This window comes from Neovison vison, chromosome X (genome assembly GCF_020171115.1).
Source record: "Neovison vison isolate M4711 chromosome X, ASM_NN_V1, whole genome shotgun sequence".
NCBI classification, from domain to species: Eukaryota; Metazoa; Chordata; class Mammalia; order Carnivora; family Mustelidae; genus Neogale; species Neogale vison.
The window spans coordinates 6926306-6947000 of NC_058105.1; the positions used below are offsets into that span (position 1 = coordinate 6926306).

A 20695-nucleotide genomic window follows, 5' to 3' on the forward strand; every position below is an offset into this window, starting at 1 on the left:
AATGAATACTGTTTTTCTGAAAATAAATAAATTGAAAAGAAGAAAAAGAAAGGAAAATAAATAAATAAATAAATAAAGTCTTTTAAAAATTAAAAAAAAAAGAAACATTCTTAGGTTAATTAGATACCTCACTTACATCAAACTCCTCAGCATTCCCAGGCAAAGTGGCATAAAAGATATGTTGTAATTTTTTATATATTATATATAACATTGTGTGCTTCTGAAAATATCCATCATTATCTCATTTGATTCTCAAAATTCTGCATTATAGGGAAAGTTTTTTGCTGCAGTTAAACAGCTTATTCTGACTATCACAGTGCTCTTCCTGTGTATAAAGCTGTGAGTCTTTGAATTTAAGACCTTTGAATATGTATATGCTTACATGTTAGGCTATATGTGTCTCTGAGTATAGATACATTTATACACCTTGAACATATATCTTTGTGTGTCTGAGAATGTTCATATGTTCAACTCTCTTATTTATTTGTATATCTATAATATATGTCTCTATGAATGTGTGTACCTGAAAATATATAAAGCAGTATATACCAAATGTCCATTTCTAATCTGTAAACTTAACAGAACTTTCAATAGATAGCCTAAAACATGCTGTTTTCAAGCCCTACCCTGAATATGCTTTAGATGGGAGGTACCACTCACTGACCTCATTGTGTAGAGGAGGGTTCCATTGTCCACCAGTCTGAGCAGCTTGTTAGGTGTGGTCATGTTATGGGCTACTGATTTCTTGCCATTGTGAAAGAAGGTGTCAGGGGTCCAGATCTTACTAGCCAGGAGATTGTTCAGTGGAAGGATCTTCATGGGTCCATCAAATTTCAATCTTTCATCATGCCATGTCTGTCGAAAAAATACATCAATGGTGTACTCCTAGGGACAAAAAACAGAGAACAATGAACATAGTTCTGATGAGGACCTATAGTGCCCTTAACAAATATTAATCAATTTGCAATATTTCCTCCAATGCACAGAAGCAGCAGTATATTAATAGTACTTACTGGAAGTATGGCAAATAATTATGATTGAAAAATGAAGCCATGGTGATCAATAATTATGAAAATAACATATCTGACAAGATTTTGTTGAGGAAGTTCACTGCCAACAATTCCTCACATGTCATACAAGCTGACACAAGAGTGCCTTATGAAAAGGCAAGAGCTCTGTTCTCTATGCAGTAGCACCTCTAATAAGAACAAACTCCTTACCTTGTCTCCTCTACTAAATGATCCAATATGAACATTAAAGGCCAATATTACAATCACCAGAAAATGAAAACCTTAAGTTTCAAAACACATTTCAGTTGAGTCTCACAAAATACAACTGATGAGTTTATATTTTTATTATCTTTGATAAATAAGGAACTCTTTCCTATAAATAAAAATAGACAAACAGAAAAGTGGGTAAATAGTATACCAGAAAATTCATAAAATAGATAAAAAATGCTAATAAACATGCAATTTTTTTTCAAAATTGTTGTTAATCTAGCTATAAATTAAAATAACAAATGTTTCAGGTTTTGGTAATAGCTGACTAAACTGTTTGGCTATACCTTCCTGTAGCTATTAATTATAAAATTAAAACATAAAGAGAGAAGAGAAGAAGAAGGGAAAATAACCTATTTGAAAGCAATGGGGTACAAATGTAAGCAGACAAAAACTTGAAGAAAATTTACCCTTAAAAGATGGCAGTAGCAATGTGTGCCCCCCAAACTTAGAATTCCTGTGGCAGATACTACAACTTTACTGGCTCAAGGTGGGAAATAATCTGGAAATTTAGGGGTGGTAGTCCTGGAAGCAAGACAGTCACAGAAGGGATGAGACCCCAAATCTGCATATATACTCTGCCTCAAATTTTGGCTGACCATTATACTACACACATATGAACAAGACTTTGGGACTGTTAAAAAAAATGCAGGCAGAAACCAGAGGGTAGTCTTCCACTAAATGACAGATGACAAAACTATGCCGAGTGATGTTTGTAAGCTTGGCAGAAATCAGAAAATGCACTGGCTTAATATCTCAGAGGATAGGCCCCAAGGCTAGTCAGAGAGCTGAAAATTCAGGATAAAGTCCTGGAAGCAAGAAAACAACTGAGAGGTTGAGTCCCCAAATCTCAGTGCAAAGCTTACCCAGATCTCTGATCACTAAACTGCCCGAGGCATGGGGGACACTTTTAGATATCCAGATATAATAAAGAAGCTGCCTAAAACTCTGTGGCTTAAAATACCGTAATGACTTTTAGTCATACGTAAATTTCAATATCCTTCTCTTACCTAGAAAGCACTTCATAAATTGATCCTTATCTTCTTCTCTGAGCTCTTCTTCAACTACTCTTCCCTCTACAAATCAGCCAGTCTGGCTTTTCTCTTTTTCTAGCATACCAAACACAGTTCTGACTGAGGATTAGAATATTATATAAATATCTAAATTGGGACATATTTGAGAGTCAGAAGAGTTTTTTATCAAAAACTACGATAGGACAATTGGTATAAATCAGGACTGTTCTAGGTAAAAAAGTGGAACTAGACTCCCAAGACCCTGAATGGTTCCAACTTCAACAAAAAGGAGAACTAGGGAAAATGAACTAGATAAAACCATTCTACAACATGAAAATTCTAAAAGGAAATGTGTCTAACCAAGCATGGATTCTGGATGGAGAGGGGTTTAAGGGAAGCATTTCTACTGAGATTTAGCAACCTCAAATATAATTTTACATGGGATTGATGCCTAAATACACAGTATCTTCCTGATTTTGAGTTTACAAGCTGAGAAATTAACATAGGAATTTGCTTCAATGTGGGGAAACCTCTATATTTACTTGCAAAAGCAAATGCAAAAACACTCTGGAAGGACATGACCACAGGTAAATGCTTGCTGAAAATAAGCTCACAATCTACAACAGAACACCTAAGGAAACGATCACAAGTGAGAGTCAGCTGATACAAAATATAACTGAATTAGACCATTCCAAGACCTTCACATGACAGAATAATCAAATATATACTGTAAAGGAACTACAATTAAAATGATAAAGGCATCAAAGAGGTATTAAGAACATTGAAAATAAATAGGTGAATATGTTACATACAAGATTACATATCAATGAAGAGAAATTAGTGAACTGGAAATTCATATGAAGAAAAATTGTTCAGTGCACATTTCAGACAGATAAATTATGAAAAGAACACACGTGAAAAAGAGGTATATCATCAGGAGGAAAAAAAGAAAACAGTATAATCTAATAAAATTCTACAGTTACAGAATAGAGTACATGGGGGAGAAACAATATTTAAAGTACTAATAGATAACAGTTTCTTACAATTGTTTAAATACATGCATCCCTAACTTTGAGAAATAGAATGAGTTGCAATCTCAATATAATAAAATAGACCTAATCCAACACATAGTTGATTTGAAGAATACCAAAGAGAGATCTTAAAAACAACAAAATAGAAAAGGCATATTACAGTCAACAAAACAAAGAGGCAACCCACGGAATGGGAGAAGATACTCACAAATAACAATACAGACAAAGGGCTGATATCCAGAATCTATAAAGAACTCCTCAAACTCAACACACACAAAACAGATAATCATGTAAAAAAAATGGACAGAAGACATGAACAGACACTTCTCCAAAGAAGACATACAAATGGCTAACAGACACATGAAAAAATGTTCATCATCACTAGCCATCAGGGAGATTCAAATCAAAACCACATTGAGATACCAACTTATACCAGTTAGAATGGCCAAAATTAACAATACAGTAAACAAAATGTGTTGGAGAGGATGTGGAGAAAGGAGAACCTTCTTATGCTGTTGGTGGGAAAGTAAGTTGGTGCAACCACTTTGGAAAACTGGAGATTCCTTAAGAAATTAAAAATAGAGCTTCCCTGGGGCACCTGGGTGGCTCAGTGATTTAAGCCTCTGTCTTCGGCTCAGGTCATGATCTCAGGGTCTTGGGATCGAGCCCCACATTGGGCTCTCCACTCAACGGAAGCCTGCTTCCCCCTTTCTCTCCACCTGCCTCTCTGCCTACTTCTGATTTCTCTCTGTCAAATAAATAAATAAAGTCTTAAAAAATACTTTTAAAAAAATAGAGCTTCCCTATGATCCTGCAACTGCACTACTGGGTGTTTACCCCAAAGATACAGATGTCGTGAAAAGAAGGGCTATCTCTACCCCAATGTTCATAGCAGCAATGGCCACAGTGGCCAAACTGTGAAAAGAACCAAGATGCCCTTCAAAGGACGAATGGATAAGGAAGATGTGGTCCATATACACTATGGAGTGTTATGCCTCCATCAGAAAGGATGAACACCCAACTTTTGTAGCAACATGGACCAGACTGGAAGAGATTATGCTGAGTGCAGTAAGTCAAGCAGAGAGAGTCAAGTATCATATGGTTTCGCTTATTTGTGGAGCATAAGGAATAGCACAGACAACATGGGGAGATGGAGAGGAGAAGGGAGTTGGGGGGAATTGGAGGGTGAGATGAATCATGAGAGACTGTGGACTCTGAAAAACAATCTGAGGGTTTGGGAGGGGTAAAGGGTGGAAGGTTGGGGGAGCCAGGTGGTAGGTATTATGGAGAGCACGTATTGCATGGAGCACTGGGTGTGGTGCATAAACAATGAATTTAATTTAAGAAGTTAAAAAAATAAATAAAAACTAAAAAAAGAAAAGAAAAGGCATATTATCTACAAAGAAATAATTTCACTGATAAAAGACTTTGTGAAAACAAAAACAGAAACCAAAAGAATTCTATAGCCAACTAAATTATCACTTAAGAGCAAGGTCAAATATAGATAATTTCAGATTAACAAAATAAGATAGTTTCATGGCTGTGTCAATCACAGCATTCAGGTCTTATTCAGAAGTATTCATATCAAAGAAACATTCCTTGAACATTCTATCATAAACAGTAATTCCCCTTTCCTTTGTATTATTTTTCTTCATGTATTATTTTTTTCAGATAGCACTGATAAAATGTATTTTTATTTGATTACTATTTTTTTTCATTCCACAAACCTGGAGGCTTCCTGAGACCAGAGACTTTGTTTTATTTGCTGCTATATCTCTAGCACCTGATATACAATAGCTGCTCCATAAATATCTTTTAAATTTTATTTTTATGCCACTACAGTTAACATACTGTATTACATTAGTTTCAGGTATACAATATAGTGATTCAAAAATTCCATACAACATGGACGGGACTGGAAGAGATTATGCTGAGTGAAATAAGTCAAGCAGAGAGAGTCAATTATCATATGGTTTCACTTATTTGTGGAGCATAACAAATATCATGGAGGACAAGGGGCATTAGAGAGGAGTAGGGAATTTGGGTAAATTGGAAGGGGAGGTGAACCATGAGAGACTATGGACTCTGAAAAACAATCTGAGGGTTTTGAAGTGGCGGGGGGGTGGGAGGTTGGGGGTACCAGGTGGTGGGTATTATAGAGGGCACGGCTTGCATGGAGCACTGGGTGTGGTGAAAAAATAATGAATACTGTTTTTCTGAAAATAAATAAATTGGAAAAAAAAAAAGGAAAGGGACTGAATAAGCAACAAGTTACCAAGTATAAGAAGTCTGAGTGTCTTTTACATAGAACATAATCCACTGTTCGCCCTTTCTCATTCTCTCAGTTTCTATTCTTGCCAAGCATTTGTTCTCGAACTTCAGTCCATACCAGCACTAAAAACACTCAGCCACAAGGAAACAGGCTCCCATTGCCATGATGACAGTTAATGTAAACAATAACAATAATCATAATGGTAAATGTATATGTGTGTTTATGTGTATATATTTATTCTTTTTTTTTTATTATTCTTGATCAGTATCTTTCCTCCCTCATCAGACTTGTCATTGCCTTTACTGTGGCCACGTCGCTGGTACCTGTTTCTATTATTGAACTTCTCATGCTACATTTCGTATGTTTAAATGTCTGTCTCCCACATTAGACAGTCTCTACGGATAAGGACTGTATCTGACTCATCTCTGACATTAACATATCTGGCAAATAATAGGTGTTCAATAAATTTAATCTACATCTATATTTACATTGGAAGTAATAGTTTAATTACAGAGGAAATAACAACAATACAACCTGTAGAGAAAAGCACTTCTCTCCTTCAAAACATTAATGCACGGACATGGGAAAGAGGGATAGTACACAACCAAGCCCTTAACCAAAACCCAGAGTATGTAACTTTACTGCTAAATACTGACAGGTGAAAAGTCCATGTGGTACCTAAGGGATTTTTATGCTCTATTCTGTTGAGGCAATTCAGTCCAGCTCCTTTATCTCTGCTGTCACTAATCTTAAAACACAGATCTGGTACATACTAGACACAATTAAATATCATTAAAGGAGATATCTGTTTTGCCTTAAAAAAAAAAAAAATTCCATACATCGGGCGCCTGGGTGGCTCAGTGGGTTAAGCCGCTGCCTTCGGCTCAGGTCATGATCTCAGGGTCTCGGGATCGAGTCCTGCATCGGGCTCTCTGCTCAGCAGGGAGCCTGCTTCCTCCTCTCTCTCTCTCTGCCTGCCTCTCTGCCTACTTGTGATCTCTCTCTGTCAAATAAATAAAAATAAAATTTTTAAAAAAAAATTCCATACATCACCCAGGGCTTATCATGAGAAGTGTACCCAATCTGCACCACCTATTTCACCAATTCCCCACCTACCTTCCCTCAAGTAAGCATCAGTTTCTTCTCTAGAGTTAAGAGCCTGTTTCTTGGTTTCTCTCCCTCTCTTTTTTCCACTTTGCTCCTTTGTTTTGTTTCTTAAATTCCACATATGAGTGAGATCATGTGGTATTTGTCTTTCTCTGACTGACTTATTTAGGTTAGCAGTATACACTCTGGCTCCATCCATGTGTTTGCAAAAGACAAGAGCTCATTCTTTTAATGGGTGAATAATCTTCCGTTGTGTATATACAACACATCTTCCTTATCCATTCCTCTCTCTGTGGATACTTAAGCTTCTTCCACAATTTGGCTACTGTAAATAATGCTGCCACAAACATAAGGGTGCATGTATCACTTCAGATTAATATCTTTGCATGGGGGGGTCGTAAAAAACCCAGTAGTGTGATTACTAGATTATAGTGTAGTTCTATTTTTAACTTTTTGAGGAATTCCATACTATTTTCCATAGTGGTTTCACCAATTTGCATTCTGACCAACAGTGCAAGAGGGTTCCTTTTTCTCCACATCCTCATCAATGCTTCTTGTTTCATATATATATCTCCATGTGATATTCTTTTATTTCTTTTAATTTTTTTAAATTTGTTTTCAGCATAACAGTATTCATTGTTTTTTTGCACTACACCCATTGCTCCGTGCAATCCGTGCCCTCTCCAATACCCACCACCTGGTTCCCCCAACCTCCCACCCCCATTTCTTATATTTTTAATTATAACCGTGCTGAGAGGTGTGAAGTGATATCATATTGTAGTTTTGATTTGCATCTCCCTGATGTTAAGTGGTAATGAACATCTTTTCATGTGTCTGTTAGCCATCTGGATGTCTTTGGAGAAATGTCTGTTCATGTCTTTAGCCCATGTGTTAACTGGATTATTTGTTTTTTGAGGATGTTGAGTTCTATCAGTTCTTTTTTTGTGTGTCCCCTTTTCATTTTTTATTCATTTATTTTTTTATTATGTTCAGTTAGTCAGCATACTAGTTTTTAATATAGTGTTCACAAGTTCATTAGTTGCATATAACACCCAGTGTTCACCATAACATGAGTCCTTCTTAATAACCATTGCTCTGTTGTATCAGTTCTTTATATATTTTGAATACTAACACTTTATTGGATATGTTCTTTGTGAATACCTTCTCTTATTCAGTAGATTGCCTTTTACTTTTGTTTGTTGTTTCCTTTGCCTTGCAGAATCTTTGTATTTTGATGCAGTACTAATAGTTTATTTTTGCTTTTGTTTCTCTTGACTCAGGAGATATATCTAGAAAAATGTTGCTATGGCTGGTATCAGAGACACTACTGCCTGAATTCTCTTTTAGGACTTTTATGGTTTCATGTCTCAGATTCAGATCTTTAATCTGTTTTGAATTTGATTTTGTGTGTGGTATAAGAAAATGTTCTAGTTTCATTCTCTTGCATGTTGCTGTCAAGTTTTCTCAACACCATTTGTTGAAGAGACCATCTTTTCCCACTGGATATTCTTTTTTTTTTTCCAATTTATTTATTTTCAGAAAAACAGTATTCATTATTTTTTCACCACACCCAGTGCTCCATGCAAGCCGTGCCCTCTATAATACCCACCACCTGGTACCCCAACCTCCCACCCCCTGCCACTTCAAACCCCTCAGACTGTTTTTCAGAGTCCATAGTCTCTCATGGTTCACCTCCCCTTCCAATTTACCCAAATTCCCTACTCCTCTCTAACGCCCCTTGTCCTCCATGATATTTGTTATGCTCCACAAATAAGTGAAACCATATGATAATTGACTCTCTCTGCTTGACTAATTTCACTCAGCATAATCTCTTCCAGTCCCCACTGGATATTCTTGTCCCTACGTTGTTTACTTGACCATATAATTGTGAGTTTATTTACAGGTTTTCTACTCTATTCTATTGATGTATGTGTCTATTTATGTGTTATTTCCAAGCTGTTTTGATTACTATAGCTTCTGAATGTAACTTGAAATCTGTAGTTGTGGTTCCTTCTATTTTGCTTCTCTTTTTCAAAATTGCTTTGGAAATTGGTGTCTTTGTGGTTTCGTATAAATGTTTGGATTTTTTTGTTCTAGTTCTGTGAAAAATGCTGTTGGTAGTTTGATAGAGATTGCATTAAATGTGTAGTTTGCTTTAGGTTATATACATATTTTAACAATATTTGTTCTTCCAATCTATGAGCATGGAATCTCTTTCCATTTATTTGTTTTGTCTTCAATTTTTTGCATCAATGTTTTATTGTTTTTAGTGTATATGCCTTTCTCCCTTTGCTGAAGTTTATTCCTAGGAGTCTTATTATTTTTGGTGAAGTTGTAAATGGGATTGTTTTCTTAATGTTGCTTTCTGCTGTTTCATTGTTAATGTATAGAAATGGAACAGATTTCTGCACATTGATTTCGTATCCTGTGGATTTACTGAAATCATTAATCAGTTCTAGTAGGTTTTTCGTGGAATCTTTAGGGTTTTCTACATATAGTATCATATAATCTGCAAATAATGAAAGTTTTACTTCTTTCTTACTGATTTGGATGCTTTTATTTCTTTTTGTTGTCTAACTGCTATGACTAAAGCTCCCAGTACTATGTTGAAAAAAAGTGGTGAGAGTGGACATCCTTATCTTATTCCTGACCTTAGGGGAAATGCTCTCAGTATTTTCCCATGGAGGATGATGTTGGTTGTGGGATTTTCATATGTGGCTTTTATTATGTTGAGGTAGGTTCCCTCCAATTCTACTTTGTTGAGGGATTTTTTTTATCCTGAATGAATGTTGTATTTTGTGAAATGCTTTTTCTGTATCTGTTGAAATCATCATGAGGATTTTAATATTTTCTTTTATTGACATGATGTATTTTAATTGATTTGTGAATACCGAATCACCCTGCATGCTGGGAATAAATCCCACTTGATTGTGATGAATGATTTTTTAAAAATATGTTGTTGTAATCCAGTTGCTAATATTTTATTTAGGAATTTTGCATTCATGTTCATGAGAGCTATTGGCCTGTAGTTCTCTTATTTGTGGTGTTTGTCTTTATCTGGTTTTGGTATCAGGGTGATACTGGCCTCACAGAATGAACTTAGAAGATTTCCTTCTATTCTTTGGAAATGTTTGAGAAGAATAGATATTAACTCTTATTTAAATGTTTAGTAGAATTTCCCTGTGATGCCGTCTAGTCCTGGACTTTTGTTTTAAAATTGTATTTCTAAGGTGTTGACTGTTTCTCCTCCTTCATTTCTAATTTTGAGTACTTTTTTTTCTCTCTCTTTTTGATGAATCTGGCTAGAGGTTTATCAATTTTATTGATCTTTTCAAAGAACAAGTTCCTTGTTTCACTGATCTATTCAATTCCTTTTCTCATTTCTATGTCATTTATTTCTGCTCTAATATTCTTTTATTTCACTCCATCTGCTGGTTTTTGTTTGGTTTGTTGTTCTTTATCTAGCTCCTTTGAGTATAATGTTAGGTTGCTTATTTGAGATATTTCTTGCTTCTTGATGTGGGCCTGTATTTCTATAAACTTCCTCCTTTAGGGGCATTTTTTTGCTGTATCGCAAACATTTTGGACCATTGTGTTTTCATTTTCATTCGTTTCCACGTACTTTTAAATTTTTTCATTGATTTCTTGTTTGGCCTATTCATTGTTTAGTAGCATATTATTTAACCTGCATGTATTTGTGCTTTTTGCAGATTTTTTTTTTTTGTGGTTGATTTCCAGTTTCATAGCATGTTGTCAGAAAGCATGCATGGTATTACTTTGATCTTTTTGAAATTGCTGTGACTTGTTTTATGGCCTAAAATGTGATCTATTCTGGAGGATGTTCTACATGCACTTGAAAATAATATGTATTCTGCTGTTTTAGGATAGAATGTTCTGAATATAACTGTTAAACCCATCTAGTCTATTGTGTCATTCAAAGCCACTGTTTCTTTGTTGATTTTCTATTTAGATGCTCTGTCTATTGATGTAAGTGTGTCAAGAGTCCCTTGACTCAATTTTACAGATATACTTATTTTTACACTTTTGTGTTTCCTACTTTTCTTACTCCTATTTATGGTCTTTTTTTTTTCCTGTCAAAAAATCCCCTTTAGTATTTCTTGTAGGTGTGGTTTAGTTGTCATGAACTCCTTTAGTTTTTTGTTTGTCTGAGAAACTTCTTATCTCTCCTTCTATTCTGAATGTTAGCTTTGCTGGATAGAGTATTCTTGGCTGCAGATTTTTCCCTTTCTGCAATCTGAATATATCACAATACCCGCTTCTAGCCTGCAAAGTTTCTCCTGAAAAATCAGCTGATTTTTATTGGGTTTCCTTTGTATGTAACTGTCTTCTTTTCTCTTGTAACATTTAAAATTCTTTCTGTATCCTTTTTTTTAAAACCATTTTATTACTACGTGTCTTTGTGTGGACCTCCTTGGGTTGAATGTGTTGGGGGATCACTATGCCTCCTGAACTGGACATCTGTTTCCTTCTCCAGATTCAGGAAGTTTTCAGTTATTATTTCTTCAAATATATTTCCTTATCCCTTTCTCTCTCTTTTTCTTCTGGGATCCCTATAATATTAATATGATTATGGTTGATGTGGTCTCTGAGTTCCCTAAGTCTATTCTCATTATGCATTATCTGTCTTTTATCTGTTCAGCTGGATTGCTTTCAATTGTTCTATCATCCATGTCACTGATATGATCCTCTGCTTCCTGTAGCTTACATGTGTTCCATCTATTGTATTTTTAATTACATTTATAGAGTTCTTCATCTCTGATATGTTATTTTTTATCTCTTTGTGAAGGGTCTCGCTGATGTCCTCTACTCTTTTCTCCAGTCCAATGAGTATCTTTATGATCATTGCCTTAAATTCTCTATCAAGCATATGACTTATTTCAGTTTCACTTAGATATTCTATTGTGATTTTTTTTTGTATTCTTTCATTTGGAACAAATTCCTCTGTCTTTTCATTTTGATACCTCTCTGTGTCTCTTTCTCTGTTTTAGGAAAGTCAGCTACACATTTTCCTCTTGAAAGTAGTGGCTTTATGAAGAAGAGTTTCTGTAGTGCCCTGCAGTGTAGTGACCCCTGTTCATCAGAACCTGGCACTTCAAGGAAGCCTCCTATGTGTGTTGCTTGCATCCTGCTGTTATGTCTGTGTAGCCTTCCTTTTCAGTCCAGACTTCTGCACTGATTTTCTGCCTGTTGTGGGCTGTGTGTGCACTCTGTGGTGTGAGACCCAGACATACTAGCTCTGAGGGAGAGCATAGACTATAGGAGGGTGCAGGGGTAGGATGTTGGTGTTAGCAAAATTTGCACTGAGCTGCTAGTCCTAGGCTGATCCCTCAAATCACAGTGGTAATCAAGGGTGAGGCATGCAGCAGTGGAGGTAGCCAGGGGTACAAAGTATCTGTGCATGCAGTTGCTGGTCAAGGTGGACACGTGGCATTAACAAAGTTTATACTGAGCCACTAGCAATAGGCAGGATCCCTAAGCATGGTGGCCACATGGGTGCAGCACTGCAAGGCAAAAGCAGGGTGGGGTATGTGCAATGTAAATAAAATTTATATTAAGTCCAGGACACAGGCCAGCAAGCTTGGAGTGGACCAGTCCTTAGGAAAACTTGCAGGTGGGACACACTGCTAACAGTTTAGGTAGCAAGTGTCTGTGTAGTCCCACCTCTCACAGGTGGCTCTGAGTTTATCTGGGGGGGGGAGGGAAAAAAAATGGCACCACGGCTTCTTTGTTCCCAGAGAAGTTCCCCAATACACTCCACAAAAATATAAACAGATCTCCCTCCAGTTGTGCAAGCTGTCACTTCTATGTTGCTTTTCCTCAGTTTGTTGTCTTTTTTTTCCAATTTATTTATTTTCAGAAAAACAGTATTCATTATTTTTTCACCACACCCAGTGCTCCATGCAAGCCGTGCCCTCTATAATACCCACCACCTGGTACCCCAACCTCCCACCCCCCCGCCACTTCAAACCCCTCAGACTGTTTTTCAGAGTCCATAGTCTCTCATGGTTCACCTCCCCTTCCAATTTACCCAAATTCCAGTTTGTTGTCTTTTTAAGGGCAGGGACCTAGCTATCAGTTACCCTTCCAGCTTACCCAATGCTGAGTCAGCTGACTTTTAAAACTCCAGGCTCCAAGTCCTGCCAGTTATACAAATTAATGGAATTCAGCCCCTCTGCTTTTCAAAGCCAGATGTCACAAGGATTTATTTCCCCTGTGTGGGCTCCCTTGTGCTTTCTCCTCTCCATGACCACATTCCATCCCTTCTGTGGGCAGCTCTCCACTACTGGTTCTGCCCTTCCCAACCTCTCTGACACACTTCTTCTCTACATTTGGTTGTGAAGTTTATTCTGCCAGTCTTTGGAGCACTCTCTCATTTATTGACTTAGATGTGTTATCTAGTTATAAATATGGGAAGGGGCAAGTTTAGGGTCATCCTATTCCACCATCTTGTACTCCTCCACCAAAGAGCATCAGAAAATATGAAATATAAATATTTTTGATAAAGAAATGATTGAATAAATCCTCATGAAAAGAACTATTAAAATAAGTTCTTAATGTAGTTGAAAATTAAAATAACAGGAAGATAGAAGATGGAGCACAACTATTAACCAACATATGGTTAAACTAAACAAATACTGGCTCTCTACAAATGATAATAAGGGCTAAAAAAACTAGGTGGAACAAATAACTAGAGTAAATCTAATGGAAGGAGGGAGTAGAGATATGTTGGTTAATGCACTGTTGTATTACTTGGGAGGAGAGTGGAGATATTTAACTTTAGGTCGAGTATGCATGTTAATGTTTAAAGTAACCACTAAAAAATGTACTAGACATAAAATATAAAACTTATAAAATAGTAGAGAAAAACAATTGGGAATATAGAAAATGCTTCAATCTATAGAAGACAAGTAAAAATAAAGCATGTAAAAACATGGGGAAAAGAACAAATGAGATAGTAGAAACAATATATTCTAAGGATAAATAGTGTAGCCACATGTTATGCATATATGAGTCATGCCTAAAGAAACATAAAAACACAGGTTAAAAGTAAAGCAATAGAAACATATATATGGGAAAATACTATCAAAATAATGTAGTAAAGCTATAACATACAGAGTAGACTATAAGGCAAACATTTTTCTTTGGGATAAAAATATCATTACATTAAAAAATAAAGTATATTCAATGGAAAAATACCAATTCTAAATTTTTATGTATGAGATAACATGGACTCAAAATACATAAGACAAATTTGAATTATAAGGAGAATGTAACACACCCATTGATTCTCAACGAATGAAAGAACAATCAGAACGATTTGTATGATTAAAATAAGTAATCAGGAAAATGCCACTAATATCAATTAGACACCATTACAGGCTCATCAGAATGGCAAAAAACCCAAATGATAAGAGGAGCTAAGAGATAGATAGATCTCTATATAGATAGATATATATGTATCTGCATATATATAGACTTAATCACCTCTTACTAAAACACATTTTTTACAAAAAATAAGTGATCATGTGCTAAGTCACAAAACAAATCTCAAGACACATAAATATTTCATATCCTTCAAACCATCTTTTCAATATGAGGTATTAAATTAGAAATTTATAGCAAAGTTTTACATGTAAAAATTAAAAACCCTACTATAAAAATTTCAAGAAACAAAGAAAAACCATAATGGATATTAGGACTGAACAACACTGAAAGCGCTCACAGAATATGAAATCTTGCAGTGGGACACTCAAGTGGTACTTGGAAGGAAATTGATAGCTATAAAGAAACCTTAATGTTAGCCTTAAAAAAAAATAAAAGTTTAAACTAATCTATCTCAAGAAACCAGAAGAACCACACAGTACCCCAAGTAAAGTAAAGAAAAAGATAATTGACACTTGTGGGAAAGGCAGGGGTGCAGCAGTGGCAGGAGCACCTCTGGTTTCTACCTGTTTCCTACTTTCCTTCCACCTCCAACCAACCATGGACATCCTGAAACCACCTTGCTCCCTCCACCCCCTGCCACTACTCATGATGTGTGTTAGTCCCTGCACTGTGTGCTCCTCTATCTGGCCCATAGATGGTGGAGATCTGATGAGCTTCTAATAAAAAACGAATAAGTATGGATGGATGGGAGGGAGAGAGGGAAGGAAGAGTGAAAGAAAAAAAGTTATCCAAACAAATGCAAAAATTGGTGACACAGAAAACAGAAAATAAAAAATACATATGATAAACAAAACCCAAAACAGCTTACTTTGAAAACACTTATAATATAGAAAAGGAGCTCCTGGTACGTTTAATAAAGAAAAAGAGACAAAATGGGGTGAACAACTGGGGATAGGGGTAGGAATACAGATTAAATAAGATTGGCCAAAAAAATGTTTATTTTTGAACTGGGTAATTTGTACTTGAAGTTCCATTAAACTATTTTCTGTGTGTATGTGTGTGTGTGTCAGAGTGTGTGTGTGTGTGTGTGTGTGTGTGTGTGTGTTATAATCACTACCATCTTGTAAAGAACAGATTATAGGGTGACAAGAGTAGAGAGGTCTTGAGAAGTGGTTTAAATTGGGAACTCCTATGAACACAGATACAAAGAATCATGAAAAAAATAATAGTTAAACAAACTAATACATGCATTTAAAAATCATTATCAAGTATGATTTTTTTCAAGGAATGTAAAAGATGACCTACATTAGAGAAAACTATTAATGTAATTAACTGTATTAATAGATTGAAGGAGAGAAATCATGCAATCATCTTAATAGGGGACAAAAGAGAAGTTGCAAAACTTCAAATACATTTATAAACACACACATACACACCTTAGAAAACTACTAATAAAATGTAGTAGTATCAGTAGGTGTATCTATATTTATTACCGTTCATTGTCATTTGTTTGTCCTTTCTAGAAAATCTTGTAGAAACTCCCACATTATGAGTTCTGCCTTCATAAGATAGGAATCAAAACTTAAATTACCAGTGTTTTGGAGCTAGAATCAGACTAGTGACCTAAGAAACACCAATCACACAAACATGCACACACACACACACACACACATGCATGCAAAGTTACCTTGTTTTTAGTGGTCATTTGGCCACTAAACACATAAGAGTGCTTAACCTCAAAGGTGGAAAATGCCACTAATATCAATTAGACACCATTACGTGCTCATCAGAATGGCAAAAAAATACTGTAATAATAGAGAGTTAACAAAACTGTGGAGAAATGAGCCTTTCATACCCTGCCAGTGGGATTATAAATTATTATAGCCCATTAAGATTGTAATTTGGTCCTATCTGAAAAAGAAAAAAGTTAAAAATGTACAACTGCTACAAATAAAAAAAAAATTATCTGTAAGTACATACCCTACAAAAACTCAAACATGTTTTCAAGAAGATGTGTACAAAAATGTTTATTCTTGGGGTGCCTGAGTGGCTCAGCAGGTTAAGCCTCTGCCTTCAGCTCAGGTCATGATTTTAGGGTCCTGGGATTGAGCCCCACATCAGGCTCTCTGCTCAGCAGGGAGCCTACTTCCTCCTCTCCCTCTGCCTGCCTCTCTGCCTACTTGTGATCTCTCTCTCTCAAATAAACAAACAAACAAATAAATAAATAAAATCTTTAAAAAAAGAATGTTTATTGTTATCAGTGTTTATAATAGCAAAAAATTTAGAAAGAGCCTAAATGAACATTGGCAAGATAATTGGACAAATGTATAAATAAAAAATATGCATACACTGAAATACTGTATAGCAGTTAAAATAAATGAATTAGAGTTAAATGTATCAAAAATAATAACTTATGAAACATGGTTGAAAAAAATTGTAAAATAATACACAAGCTATGATCCATTTTATAGTTTGAAATATATTTATAATTTGAAAACCACTATGTGTTATTTATTGCAATATTTGCTATTCCATGTGATATATACATTTTTAGTTATAAGTCTAGAATATGTGTAGAAATGACCAAAAAAAGAAAATTCATTGTTTTAATTATCTCTAACTGGGGAGAGAGTGAGAGAGAAAAATAGAATCAGGATAAGGTACATAGGGGACTTCATCTATATCACCAAAGATTTTTTATTTTGAGAAAAACCATGGAAAAATTTTTAAGATTTAAAAAAGTTAGGTTATGGGGCACCTGGGTGGCTCCGTGGGTTAAGCCTCTGCCTTCAGCTCAGGTCATGATCTCAGGGTCCTGAGATCGAGCCCCACATCGGGCTCTCTGCTTAGCGGGGGGCCTGCTTCCCCCTCTCTCTCTGCCTACTTGTGTTATCTTTCTCTCTGTCAAATAAATAAATAAAATCTTTTTAAAAAAAGCTAGGTTATGGGTATCCATTTTTAACATTATTTTTTGTATAGTCAGAATTATTGGGGGAAATCACATAGTGATTATTTGCTCCATAAGTATACCATGACCTTTGGCCAAAAGCAATCAACTTTGACCTGACCATTCTAACAATGAAATAAATTCCTTCTTTGCAAATTGAATCCTTGTATACTCTCAAAAAATGATGGCCTCCAAACTGACAAATAAATGTCATTGTTTTGTGGGGCATTTAAATAAAATATCCCAGATAATAAACTTAAATCTGTCTCCTGGGAAAGGCACTACACTAGGCAAAGATGACTTATAGCACTTGGGGAAGAATTTCTGGTTTAGTGTTAGACCCTGAATGTCTTCAATTCTCTAACACTGTGCAGTGTATTAAAGCAGGCTTCTAGAAAGGGACTACAAATCTGATTTAATATTAGCAGGTTCTACGGCTAAGGTACTTGACAATTGCATTACAGTAAAGGCATTCATTGCCTCATAGGTAGACCACTCCCCCCTTATTTTGACCATACAGTCCTCCCTTTGCTCTTTGCCTTCTTACCATCATTCTGAATTTTGAAGAATTATAATCTACCTGTCCCTTTCAATTGCTTTTAGTCCTTGAAATAGTCTTATTAGCATTGTTTATGTGGCCTGCCCATCTATTTCACATAAAAGTAGCCAGGAGATTTCTGGGCATGGATTCCTAGGCAAAACCCCATAGACGTGGACTCCTAACTATGTTGCGTCTGGGAGTATAGTATCTTATAGAATAAGAGGAAACTGACAGCCCAAGAGGCTTTCAAAATAGACAAAGGCTCCCCTTCATTCTGTGCCTTACTACTTGTAAGTGAGGTCTTGAAATGAACATCGCCACTTTTTCCAGTGCTAGGCAGGAAACAGGTACAACAATTTCAAGCCCACTGCCACCAGGAAAGAGGCCTCTGTGCTAATTTCTTTTTAATCAACACCAATTTCTTCTTTTATGGTCTTTGGATACTCTGGTAACTTTGCATGATTTTCACAAACAGTAGTCAGACTAAAATATATACCATCTGTTAAAAAGAATCATGATTATATCTTTTATGAATTCATATTCATAGCCTCTTTTTTCTTTTTTTTTCATTAGGCTATTTGATTAGTTCTCTTATTGTATTACTTGCCTCATAACCTGGCTGTCCACTGTATACCCTGGGAAGATTCGCTGTCGACAAGTAGCAGCTGACAGTTGTTACCAAGCAGGTATCTTTTTTTTTTTCCAATTTATTTATTTTCAGAAAAACAGTATTCATTATTTTTTCACCACACCCAGTGCTCCATGCAAGCCGTGCCCTCTATAATACCCACCACCTGGTACCCCAACCTCCCACCGCCCCCCCCGCCACTTCAAACCCCTCAGACTGTTTTTCAGAGTCCATAGTCTCTCATGGTTCACCTCCCCTTCCAATTTACCCAAATTCCCTACCCCACCCTGAACGTGCCTGATCTCGTCTGATCTCGGAAGCTAAGCAGGGTCGGGCCTGGTTAGTACTTGGATGGGAGACCAAGCAGGTATCTTAACAGTTAAAGCATCCCTGGGAAGAGAGTGACGTTGACAATACCTAGAATTGGCATTTTAAGTTTCCCAGTTGTTCTCGTTCTGACTCTACTAACATGCTCTTTGTCCTCCTCATTTTCTCACTAGCTTTATCAGTACATTAAGATAGACCCTGGGTCCCTGAAACTGTGGCATGTCAAAATCTGGGGCCTTAGGAAGGAGTTTAGCTTAGAAGGTGTTTCAGACTAGGAGAGCATCCAAATTTTCTCAGCTGTTAGCTTTCTTTTTTCCAGCTTTACTGAGTTATGATTGTCAAATAAAAATCGTATACATTTAAGTTGTACAATGTGATTTGTAAAGATTTATAATGTGATCATTTAATATATGTATACACTGTGAAATAATTACCACAATCAAATTAACACCTCTATCACCTCATATAGTCACCTGTGTCTGTGTGTGTGTGTGTGGTAAGAACACTTAAGATCTACTCTCTTAGAGAATTATCAACTGTCACCTTTCTACCTTCCTTTCCAATCACTGATCATATGCATAGCATTCCATTTCTTAGCCAGTATCCCACTTTCTCTGCATTCTGATTCAAAGGCTCTTGAGAGACCAGGGAAAATTTCCACTTGCCAAGAGTCATTGCTCACTGGTGAGGAATAAACATAACCAATTTGAGAGAGAAGAGGCAATGAAACTGCATTTTCACTAATTTTTTTGCAACCCTCTCTTCATTGTTACCTATACCATTCTTTCCATACATGGATTGAGAAAATGGTGTAAATTCTTCTAAAAATAGAAAGTCATAGAAGGTCATATGGCCTTGGATAATTCAAATTGGAATTGTATCCCTTGTTCTGTCTCCTGGAAGAGCATGGGTATAGGATTGGTGTTACTGCTGAGGAGCACCATATATTTTTTTTATACCATCAAGCTTTATTTGTTACAAATGGTTAATGCAAGACTTTCATTTGTGATGCCTATAAAATTCCCATTGTAATCAGTTTCCAATTTATATCTGTACTCTTTAATAAATTTTCTTTCTCTGACTTTTCCCATCTAAACATCCCATGTTTAGAAACATCTACTACTGTTTGCTTTCATCTATCTGCCCAATTCCCTATTGTCACATCTCTTTATATTCATAAGTGGCAAAGCCACCCAAACTAGTAGCCCAATGGACTTACTAGACTTGCTATTCCATAGTATCTCCTAAAGAAAGCTACTTTACTCTTTGTCTGCATGACTTGGTACTAATGTTTCATATCATTTCAGTAAACACTTTAAAAAGGAATTGTATCAGTTCTTATGCTAGGTGCTAGAGATACAGAAATGTATCAGACATATTCTCTAACTTTGAAGGACTTTCAGTCAAGTGGAGGAGCACAGTTATAATTTTCCCCTCAAATTTAATTTGTGCCATCTCATTTATTCTTGCATTTAACAAATAGTTGTTAGTCTAACATGTGCCAAACATTGATAAGGTATTGATGATATGAAGATTAACAAAACAGATACGACCCTTAATGGAGCATTTTTTAAAGATATTATTTATTTATTTGACAGAGAGAGATCACAAATAGGCAGAGAGGCAGGCAGAGAGAGAAAGGGAGAAGCAGGCTTCCTACTGAGCAGAGAGCCCCATGTGGGGCCTGATCCCAGGACCCTGAGACCATGACCTGAGCTGAAGACAGAGGCTTTAACCCACTGAGCCACCCAGGTGCCCCAATGGAGCTTTTTGTCAAACTCAGGATCTATGTCTGTGAATGTCAGTGTTTGAGTAAGGATTACAACGGCTGCAAAGGGTTATGGGTGATACTGGTTCAATGTTCAAACTGGCACCACAGTTTTTCTTCTTTACGGACAAGAAACTTGTCCCTATTTCCTTAAGAAAGTATTTTGGACCAAAATTCCATTTGGCTGAAAGTGATTCAAGAACCCAGCCAGCTCTAATTTTCATCTACTTGCCCAAGTAGTCTGTAGTCTCAGGAGAGCTGGGTTTGTTGCTTCAGCTAGTTGTTAAAGTCAGACAACTTTCTGATGTTTCACTCAAAAAATCATCCCTGACCGAGGGTCAATTGTCACAGTATACTAAGTTGTACAGGAAAAAGAA

General features: G+C 36.2%; 1 protein-coding gene across 3 annotated transcripts in view; it reads right to left on the reverse strand.

Moving 5' to 3' along the window:
* Positions 1-20695, reverse strand: part of GABRA3 (gamma-aminobutyric acid type A receptor subunit alpha3) — a 408152-nt gene that overhangs the window by 120005 nt on the left and 267452 nt on the right. For all 3 annotated transcript variants that reach the window (XM_044235314.1, XM_044235313.1, XM_044235315.1), the window contains exon 5: positions 665-885. In XM_044235314.1, coding sequence (XP_044091249.1) covers positions 665-885 — 221 coding nt within the window. The remainder of the gene's footprint in view (positions 1-664; positions 886-20695) is intronic.